Source organism: Puccinia triticina, chromosome 5A (assembly GCF_026914185.1).
Source record: "Puccinia triticina chromosome 5A, complete sequence".
In the NCBI taxonomy this organism is placed as follows: Eukaryota; Fungi; Basidiomycota; class Pucciniomycetes; order Pucciniales; family Pucciniaceae; genus Puccinia; species Puccinia triticina.
In genome coordinates this window covers 1603409-1614441 of record NC_070562.1, presented here as the reverse complement: position 1 = coordinate 1614441, position 11033 = coordinate 1603409, and the positions used below count along the sequence as shown (strand labels likewise).

Sequence of the window (11033 nt, the reverse complement as noted above, 5' to 3'; positions counted from 1 at the left end):
AAGCAGCATCAATTGGAAGACACAGTTGACTCTTATTTTCTGTTACAAAATCCAGGTAGTTGGGTGTACTCCTTTAATTTGAGACCCAGACTGCTTCTGGTTTCAGAAAGCTGATCTGTCAATTTCAAGTTTTATGAGTACCATGCATACAACCCAAAAAATTCCCTTGAAATTGATATTGATGGGCTCAAAGTTGCTGGTGATGTTGAATCCTGGTGCAACTCCAGATGAAGCCCCAAGAAGGCAGCTGAATTTACTCAGTAAAACATGGCAGAACCTTTAGCTCACTCCAGTGGTTTGTTTTCCACTTCTTGAGATTCAACAATTACATTTATCACAATGCAGCCTGGTCTGGATGGTATGGCTTAAGAGGCAGCATCCTAAAGATCATGATTGTGAAGCTTATCATGAGGTCCAAACAGAGTGAGCAAAGAATAAAGAAATCCAATCCTCTGAAGATTTCATTATTCCATGTCTACCAAGGTGGTTTCAGCGACTGAAGAAAAGATCAAGATATAAGACTATAGCTGACTCAACCAAGGAGATGTAAGAAATGCTGGGGGAAGCTGAGCGCGAAAGGATGTGTTAAACATATGACCTGAAAGCAGCGAGCAAACCTAAGTTTTGGCACTGAGTATTTGACGTTTTAGATGGTCCATCTTGACCGCGCCGGACGCTTCTTGGTGGATGTTGCGGCGTTCTACCCCTCCGAATTTTTGGGTGAGCTAGACATCATCAACCGGGAATTGAAGCCTGAGAACCTGCTCTTGATTCTCAAAGGCTACCTGAAGCTGCCCAACTTTGCTCTTGCGAAGCGGGTGCCCAGATCTCTTGATTGTCTCCGCTTGTGTCATATGGGGGTGGATGGGCTGAGAGGGTTGCAACTTGTTCTTATCCAGCTGCTCAAGGAGTGAAGGTGGATTTGCAGTTGATGCAGATAAAAAATGCAGTATGAAGACTGCAGTGAAAAGGAGAGACTGTCAACAACGGGACAAGGAAAAGGCTATTTGTAAGAAGGGAGGATTGAGATGATGAGGGCCAGATGATAGAACCGGACGGTACTCGTGAGCTCCACCACGGCGTGGCTGAGCTGGTTGCCAGTTGACCGTTGGACTTCCGTGGCGCTGTCCCGGATCGGGCTCTCTACTATCTCGTCGGCCTCAGCCTCAGGCTTGGACTGGGAGACGTGGAGATGGGACAGCTCCTCTGTCAGAAAAGAAATGGCTCCACCAGGACTTGAACCCGGGTTGGGCTAACTCTAGGTGCCTGCTTTACCACTAAGCTACAAAGCCTGAGTTGCCAGATTCATAATCTAACATCCTCCTGGAATCTGGATGCTCTAAGGCTCTCCTAGACCCGCTGGTGTGCTCTCTCCTCTGCAGGCACGCTTGGCTCTTTGAGCTTGAGACTGTAAATCTGAAAGATTTCACACAACTAAGAGATACATTTCATAGTGAGATTGAGGTCTATCTGTCATACACAGAGACATAGAAGAAATTTGGGAAACCAGGTTTACCTAAGAGCGGATTGGTGGCCGACTCTGGTGTAGAGATGAGAAATAGATGTAAAAGGAATTGTGGACTGCAATGCAGCTTGAACCACGCAAAGGTGGTTTAAGACGGATATGTCTGTAAACTAAAGAAAACTGCAAAGTACGTCAGTGCTGTGACTTTCTGAAGGTGAAGCTGTGAATGAGAACATAATCTCTTACAATGAATCGGTAGGCTATGTGTTTAACACTGGCCAATCCGAGCTATGAGGTTGCAGATGCTGCCAATATCTGCTATGTGTGCAGTCTAGCGTTCAGCTTCTGACAACCCTGGGTGGACTCTGCAGCGCAGGACTTACCTCCTTTAGAGGAGCTGGTGATCCTGTTGCTGAGGCTTGGACTGAGTCGGTCTTTGGCGTCGGAAGTTAGTAAGCTGTATCAGGAATTAAGATCCTGTCAGCATAACTATCCTAGCTGAGACGATCCCAGCATTCCTCCTTACCTTGGAGGTATTTGGGTCTGCTTGGGTCGCTTAGGCACTCCGTCGATTGGTGACGTGGCTGGAGGGGAAGGAGCAGAGGCTACAGCTAAAGCTTAGTCCTCTGCCTGGGAGTCACATGCATATGCATGGACCTGAAGGTCGCGCGGGCTCGCCTTGTCCCCTTGCGGGTTTAGGGTTGTGCTCCTTGCGCTTCCTCTGGTTTGGGTTTAAACCCAAATCCTGACATCCTCGAGTGGATCAAGCGAGAACCTCGACACCGCCGCGCCGACGCCCACCTTTCCTGCCTCGAGCATAGATTCTAGCCCAAGCGCGGCCGCCTGACGGGCCTGGGCCAAGAGCCAGGCAATCTCCGTGACGGACCACACTGCAGGATGTGTTGGTTAGCCTTCATTGTGGTCAACATCATGTATATGGGGGCCATTGTCTTGTTGAGATTGACCAGCGGCCACCCCGCCGTGGGGTGGCCGGGTTCATCATCATCCAGTCCCCCTTTCCAACCCAGCTTCGTGCGCTCGTTGGCGCCAGTGGTTCTTGTACAGCACTCGGGACCGGCACGGCATTATGGGGGCTAGCAGATCCCGTTAGACTCAGTGGGCGTGCAGATTCGCCGCCAAGTCTTGGTTATCAAGCTCTTTTTCGCGATGAGGATGTGATCCAACCCCCCCAAAAATTAATCAAGTCATTTGGTGGTCTCCTTGAGCCTAGAGAAAATTGAGATGAAATAATCATATTTTAATGCGGCAGGGACCTATAATATTGCTTCCTGTGCCCCAGTAGCCCCAATTTCACAGTATCATGGTACATGTGCAAATTCATGATCTGATAATTTTCAGAATTTTTCCCAGAGATATAAGGGGTGCGTGGCAGGCTTAGTAGGAAAATTACTGCTAACTGTATAGCTTTTTTGTTACACACCCAAACAGTCCCAAAATTTCAGAACTGTTTTCATTGTGGATATTCTCCGCGCCATAAATTCCTTGACAATAGTGTGTCATGATAACATGAGATATAAGGGGTGCGCGGCAGGCTTAGTAGGAAAATGGCTGCTACAGGTATAGATTTTTTGTTACAAGCTGAAACAGTCTGAAATTTTCAGGAATGTTTCAATTTTTCATATTCTCCGCGACATAAAGCTCTTAGCAATAGTGTGTCATTAAAACATGAGATAAGTTAGCAGTCATTTTCCTACTAAGCCCACCACGCACCCCTTATATCTCATGTTATCATGACACACTATTGTCAAGGAATTTATGGCGCGGAGAATATCCACAATGAAAACAGTTCTGAAATTTTGGGACTGTTTGGGTGTGTAACAAAAAAGCTATACAGTTAGCAGTAATTTTCCTACTAAGCCTGCCGCGCACCCCTTATATCTCTAGGAAAAATTCTGAAAATTATCAGATAATGAATTTGCACATGTACCATGATAATGTGAATTTTTTGGGGCTACTGGGGCACAGGAAGCGATATTATAGGTCCCTGCCGCATTAAAATATGATTATTTCATCTCAATTTTCTCTAGGCTCAAGGAGACCACCAAATGAATTGATTAATTTTTGGGTGGGTCATAAAAGGTTGTTCTATTGACTCATCAAAAAATATCTCCACAAAAGTAAGCCGTTTTTTTGGGGGAATGCACAGCGCGCAAAGAGCCGTGGCAGAAGCGCGCACTGGGGGCGGGACGTCAAGACGACGACCCCCACAGCGCGCAAAGAGTTTTCCGCAGTGCGCGAAGTAAGTCCGTGTTTTTAATATGTATAAATTTTTGTCACACGTACTAGAGACACAAAAATTTGAGAGTACAGAAATTTATGCATAAATTGTACTCCCTGAATTTCTTAGCAATAGTGTGTCATCAGAACATGAGATATAAGGGGTACGCGTTGGGCTTAGTAGGAAAATGACCGCCACCCTTATAAATTTTTTGTTACAGACCCAAACAGTCCAAGAATTTCAGTAAATGTTTCATGTAGAATTTTATTTGTGACACGAGATTCTTAGCAACTTGATGTCATAAAAATAGGAGATATGGGGTGTGCGCGGCGGGCTTTATCCGCACACACCTTATATCTCTTATTTTGACTATAAAACATGGCTGAGAATTTCATAGCAAAATCAATATGCTACATTGAAAGTTTCCTGAAATTTTTAGACTGTTTGGGTGGTAAACAAAAAACTTATATGGCTGCCGGTCATTTTCCTACTAAGCCCAATGCGCACCCCTTATATGTCATTCTACAATGGCACACTATTGCTACTAATTTGATAGCACAAAATATATGCATCTTGGAGAGATTCCTGAAATTTTTGGACTGTTTGGGTGTGTAACAAAAAAGTTATATGGTTGGTGGTCATTTTCCTACTAAGCCCTACGCGCACCCCTCATATGTCATTCTGCAATGGCACACTATTGCCAATAATTTGATAGCACAAAGTATATGCATCATGGAAAGATTTCGGAAAGTCTGGGACTGTTTGGGTGTGTAACAAAAACCTATATGGCTGGCGGTCATTTTCCTACTAAGCCCAACGCACACCCCTTATATCTCATGTTCTGATGACACACTATTGCTAAAAAATTCAGGGAGTACAATTTATGCATAACTTTCTGTACTCTCAAATTTTTATGTCTCTAGTACATGGAGCAAAAAAGTTATACATATTAAAAACAATAAAAAACAATACGAAAAATTAGCACAACAACTCCCAAAAAAAAATATTTTGGGTCAACAACTCCCAAAAATCCCGTACCCAAAAAAAGGGTCCAGTTTGACGTCAAGCGCTGGTTGAGAAATGGTTGCGCCGACGTATGGGAGTCGTTTTCCCAAAAGTTGGGAGTCGTTTTTCCAAGACCCTAAATAACAGACAAGAGAAAAAGAAGAGTAGCTCAATCTCATCACTGACCATTATGGCTGCATGAACAATAGCTAGCTTTCACAATAAACCTCCCAGCAAATCCGTGCGGTACTCGCCAAACCAGCTGTAAGTGCTTCACTGAGTGGGCTAAGGAGACGAGGGACGAAGGCACCAAATTCTAGAACCTCTGTATGAATTGCAAAGGGGCTAGTTCGGGGGAAGTCTCAGTACTTCCCTCAAATACAATTGGAGAGAGAGCGAGAGAGAAAACGGAAAAGAAGGGAAAGGTCCCACTCACCTAGTTTGGGGGAAGTCTCAGTACTTCCCTGCCAAACTAGGATAGTGAGAATCTGGGGACTAAGTGGGTGGTCGGTGTCAGTTGGTGATCCTCCTGTGAACCTCTCTGTGAGCTCGCGGGAGCCGCGGCTCACACCAGCCCACTCTTGTTACCCCAGCCAACCTCAACCACAACTCGAGTCTGCCTTGAGTTGCTTTCAGGTACTACACGAGCAGACTCTATTGTTTCTCATTCCAAGCTGTCTTGTGTTATAAATTGTACCAGTTTCTGATTATAATAAATACTTTCAGTTGCTCCAAATTTTTCATTACAAAGTATTGACAGTCCCAATTTTGTGTGAGATCAGCTTAGATCTTCATGAATTGATGATGATTGTGGAATCACCTCTATGTATAGATATGTTGAAGGAGACGGAGGTCGAGAGAGATAAATATTGACATACCCAACGAGACGATCATGGAGGCAGGCCAACACTATGTCGTTCCCGTTTTCTCCCGCAATTCCATGAGGCCGCGATCCAGCGAACGGTTTGTTTTAGCCCTCGGGAAAAGAAGTTTAGCCCGGCAAGATACCTCCGTTGTTGCGTAGTCCAGTGTCGAGCCGCAAGTTGCGGAGGGCCAACGGGATTCAAGGTGAGCTGAGATGGATTGAATCTTGATCCAGTCGATCGAGATACTTGAGCATGCAATGAGACCTCGTCGGGCCTAACTTTGATCACGCAATCCCGGCGAACCGGGAAATTTTTAAAATCGATTCTTGAGTCACATCAAGTGCCCTGCCACTCTGATTGATTGGTTTTTGTTGAAGAGAAGCTATGTATAAGCTGCCAATTTTAGTGTCTCTCTCACACCACATTGACACGAGAGCCTCATAATACATACAGGGTTTTATTGGAGGAAATCAGGGCAAAAAATATTGGATACTCGAGAGAAACAAGGAATGCAAAGAAATAGAGAGGAAATATCTAGGATAGCAGAATCAAACCCAAAGGGCAGAGGGGGAATGGATTGTGCAAGAGTCTCCGCACACTTGCTGACTCAGTACATACAACTAAAATCCCTGTCGAAGCATGATCTCCAGATCGTTGAAGGAAAAGGGGAACTTTCTCTGCAGGATCTGGAGTACACCATACATGAGCATCACAACGTAAATAAAGAAACACTTTCTGAACCCCCCGAAATAATTGAATGCAGCACAATGATGTGCCATCACCTCTCCCAATGGTGTCCATCTCATTCGAGTGTATTGGTGGCGCTCCATGTGGAAACTCCTAAGCCAAATTAAAACAGCACTCTGTGGATATCTTGAAAGGCCAGTTGCTATCCGGTTGTCTCGTATTGCGTCAATTCCCTGGGGGCGAGTCGCTAACTTGGTCATCACACCGATGTTGAGTCCAAGGTCGAACCAGATCAATTCGTAGGCAATGCGGGCTGGCATGTTTGTTTTTAGGAAACGATTGTGATAAAGCTGGCTGATTATCCACAGTCGATCTTGATATAAGCCCCCACATGCCGTGTGCAGCCAGGCACGCTCAGAGGATTCCATCCAAGACAGACGTGCATAGACGCGCTGTAAGAAATTCTTAAGCTCCACAAAGTTCTTTTCAGTCCAATCCCATGATTCGTACTTTCTTGGAAAATATTTGAAGACAAATTGAAGTGAATCTCCCACTTGCACAATTGTATGCAGGTTGAGTCCATATTTTTTCCTTGCAGCTTCGAGGTCAAATGATTTCCACCAACGAGTTCGATAGATTCGTTTGTCCAGATATTCGACGAATTCCAACCTTCTTTTTGCTTCGTCTGCCCCACATATGACTACCAGCATTTCGGTGACGGAACAGTCCGACTTCCCGAAACGAACATTCATGCCATAATGACGTGACCCATTTGGAATATTAACATTTGATGTAGCATCTGTTGAAACCCCCAACCTGTTCTCCAATCTGGTCGCGTCAGACTTTTGAATGAGTTTCTTTCCCATGAGATGTTTCTTCCAGAATCTCCAATTTCGGGCATAAGTTTCTTCTTGCAAACAAATCAATAATGCAGCAAATCGTCTGTTACTTTCCGCTTGGCCCAGCAGTTTTCTAATAGAAGTTTCGACTTTTGAGAGCTTGAGACTCTCTTTGGTGTGATTCGCTGCTCTGAATCTTTCATATAATGCAGTCAGCTGGGAGGCGTCTGGTGAAATGCCATAATGAGGCTTCTTGCAATCCAAGTTCAATATCAGAGCCAACCGAGCCATCAAGCTTACGTCTAGACTCTTATTTTTCCAATCCAAAACAGTTTCTTCTCCCCACAATTGGGAGAACTCTGTGAAAGCTGATGCTGAGAGGTGACTTGACTGGAGTGGCTTTGTAAGTACTAAATCTTCATGTCTCAATTCTTCTGCCAACAATTCTGAAAATACTTTTGCAATTTCAGGTTGTAACCCGAAGTTTTTAATTTCTAAGGGTGCCATAATTGAGTTTGTCGGTTTTGTTTTAAAATTGATGGGGTTCAAAGTTTGTTTGTATTCTTCATACATTTCTGAGAGGATTGTCTCCTCCATAGCATAATTAACTTTAAAGTAGAGCGGAGGGGTAGGAGTCGGCTTAATCGGATTGCGAGGCTTTTTTTTCGACTCAATTAGACGCAGAATCTCCATTTCCTCTCCGCTAACTTCTTGTTCTTTTTGAAGATTGCGGGAGCAAGAAGGCATAGCACTAAGATGAGATAAATTATCGTATCTTTGGCCTTGATTCCAAGCGCTTCTATCTAGAATTGATTCATCGGTCCTCGGGCCAGCGCTTTCGAGACTAGCCGTATCTTGAGCTTGGAGAGTATTCTTGAAATTCTCGTCCGTCGCGGACCTGGTGCGGTCGACCTTATCTTTGGATGATAGAATGGGCTGTGGTCCATTTCGATTTGCTCCGGAGCTGCCGCCTTGAGAATTTTGTGCGTCAAGTTGCGTGCTTTCATCTCTAGACAAAGTTTTTGATGCCTCGTTTTCCACAATGGGAAAGTTTTGATTGTGCCGGATATCCTGAGCGACATGCTCCCCCGTAGCAGCTTTCGCCTTTTTGTCGCGTCTCATCTTGTCCTTTCCAACGCTTGAGGCTTCCCATTCTTTTTGCTTTGCAAGTCGTTTTTGCCTTTCGGCATTCTGATCTGCTTCCGATGCTGCAGGTGTATCTTTGCCACTTTTTGTCTCAGTTCCTTTCTTTTCTCTGCTATATCTCTCGGCTTGAAGGTTTTGAATGATTTTTTTCATTTCCCGGTCCGGGAGCAGAGTATCAGACGCCTTTTCTTTTCTTTGTGCTTCCCCAAATTTGGCTTCTAGTGCTTTGCTGAGCCGTTGCTCCCCATTTCTTTGGTTGGCCTTTAGAATGTCTGCCTTTCCATTTTTTGCGCTGACGACTAGGAAATCTCCAAGTGTTGGTCGAGCACGATTGTCGCCTGCTTCAGGAAGTGGCACTGCTGCAGCGGAGGGTCCAGGCTCTATTGAATTGCCTGCTTTGGCTTGTTTTTGACTGAGCTGTTTAATTATCAAACAGTCAGTTGTTCACTTCAACGAGGAATATATGGTAGTGTTAATTGTATTCATGCAATGGCAATAAAACTCACTCTCGGGGGCTGATCATCAAAATTAAGTTTCGAAGCTTTCGGCGTCTCATCCTTCCTTGAGGAATCAGTCTGTTTCAGAAATTGAACGCGTAATTTTTTGAGTGTCGCGTTAGTTTCCGGTGAGCAAAATTGTGGGAGCAAGTACTTAAGCTATTGAATCAGAACCTACAGACGGAGATACACTAGTTTTACGAATTGATGTCACCAATGTACTAGTCTGAAATGGCGAGTGGCCTGGGTTCCTATCAATGTTTTTTTCTTTTCCATTTATATCCCCCCTCAAGTCCTCCGAATGTGCAGCCATAGCATTCTGTTTTTCGTGCAGAATTCCGGACTTGGCTGGCCCACTATTATCCAATGACTGGAATCCAAGATTTCGCGAGTTGTGGAGATCTTGAGTTTCCATATTCCCAGAAAAGTGATGCTTTGGGGGAGAAATAGCAGAACTGAGCGACAAGTCACCCTGACCATGAGCATAGGCTGGCGTAAAAGCTTCACGACCATGCAGTCCGGGCACGAAATTTATTTGACCATCGTATAACCCGCCGTCGCTGATTGTTGATCCTTTGCCACTTGAAAATGGAAGCGGATGCAATTGCTGGAAGCCTGGAGGCGGAGGTAAATTTGAACCTCTATGATTGGTAGCTTTCTCGAGCACAGAAAGTGGAAGCGGATGCGATTGCTGGAAGCCTGGAGGCGGAGGCAAATTTGAACCTCTATGATTGGTAGGCTTCTCGAGCACAGAAAGTGGAATCTTGTTGACGTGACTGGTGAGGGAAGAGTGATCTAGATGTAAGTTATCTATCCTGATTGGTGGGGCTTTTGGAGGAGTAGGACCAACTGAAACAAACACGTTTGAACGAATGTCAACTAGAGGCCCTTGCGTGCTGGGAGATGGATTGCCATTGCGCTCCGTTTTAAACCGAGGTGATGTTATTGGGAATAACTGGTAATAATTTTTATTTTCAGCGGTCTGGTGCGGGGCCCTCAAAATGTCAGCTATTCCAAATGTGTTGTTGGAGTTCGAATGGTCGTAACTATTTCCCAGCTTACACGTCTGTCACTATTTTGTGTCGCACTCGCAGCTGGTAGAACGACCCCGTATTGAGAGCCTTCCGGATTACGCCGCTGGTCATGCCGATTCAGAGCCTCAGGAATATAGTAAGGCATATCAAGTATGCGGGTTGGGAAAGGTCCATCTGGCGGTATCAGGTGACTAGATCCGATGGACTTTCGAGTTTCTCCTTTGTATGAAGAATCCAGAGTAGCTGCTCGCGGATTGTCTGCCTTCACTTCCCGCGTCGGCCGCCATTCCAAGTGCGGGTCCAGCAAGTCCGGCCCAAATTCTGAGAGCCCGAGACCCAAAGTCTTTCCATCACACTCGGATTCCTCGATGTTGATTTGGGAAGGGTTGTCGTCGTGGGCTACAGCTACACTACCAATATCCCCTGGACGGAAATCTGAGATAGGCGGAGGTGCTTTGATCGGATTCGAGATAGCTAACAACACACATGTTGATGATAGCTGGAAGAGAAACTTGGGAGAATACATTTTGTTGACTCTGGGGAAAGAGGGACTATCAAACGGTATTAGTTATAAAATTTCAAGGCTTGTTATCATGAGCACCCTCAGTTGAATCAAAGTCGCTAATCTGTGCCCAGTATCGTAGGGTTTAATAAAACACTTCTCTGATTTCTGTATCTGTTACCGGTCAGGGTGGGTTGGCAATGGCCTATGTGAGCCCAGGCTATATTCTGTCCAGGACGGGCGCAATCAACGACCCACATGCTTTGAGAGCAAATCCTAGGTGTTTTGAAGCAAAGCACCGGCACTCGTGCAGACCTCAAAACACGTTTGGGATCAGAAACGGAATTCCACGAACTTCTTGCTAGAACATTATAAGCATTTACCCTTATAAAGTTAGCATATTTCGTTTAGTTGGAGAAATGGGACCACTTGAAAGTGATACACTTCCTAACTTAACTAAGTCCCTCTATTGGAGGGGGGAGGGACCCTCCGTTCGCTCCCCCGAGGAGGGAATTAGCTAAGTTAGTACACTTCAAGCTGCACAACCCATCCACTTTCAATTCTCATTACAAGTGTAGCTTTTAAGTGTGGCTTACAGAGAAAGGAGCGATTGTGAACGACGGGACTTGGGTCTATGGTAAGAATGGTGCGGACAACTCGAACTTAGCTAAGTCCCTCGATCGGAGGCGCGCAAGCGCTGTCGCGAAGCGACCCTCCGAAGGAGGGACTTATGCCCTACCTCGCAAATGAGTA

At 45.2% G+C, this 11033-nt stretch overlaps 2 protein-coding genes across 2 annotated transcripts; both read right to left on the bottom strand.

Annotated features, from left to right (window-relative positions):
• Positions 1-1003: 1003 nt before the first annotated feature.
• Positions 1004-2465, bottom strand: PtA15_5A173 (uncharacterized protein; the record flags this gene model as incomplete). The annotated part of the gene is made up of 3 exons (XM_053168905.1): positions 1004-1177; positions 2267-2355; positions 2441-2465. The coding sequence occupies 3 exons, from the start codon at positions 2463-2465 to the stop codon at positions 1004-1006; spliced, it is 288 nt and encodes a 95-aa protein (XP_053020155.1).
• A 3730-nt stretch (positions 2466-6195) lies between these two features.
• PtA15_5A172 (uncharacterized protein) lies at positions 6196-10304 on the bottom strand (the record flags this gene model as incomplete). The annotated part of the gene is made up of 4 exons (XM_053168904.1): positions 6196-8664; positions 8754-8822; positions 8923-9726; positions 9807-10304. The coding sequence occupies 4 exons, from the start codon at positions 10302-10304 to the stop codon at positions 6196-6198; spliced, it is 3840 nt and encodes a 1279-aa protein (XP_053020154.1).
• Between the last annotated feature and the right edge of the window lie 729 nt (positions 10305-11033).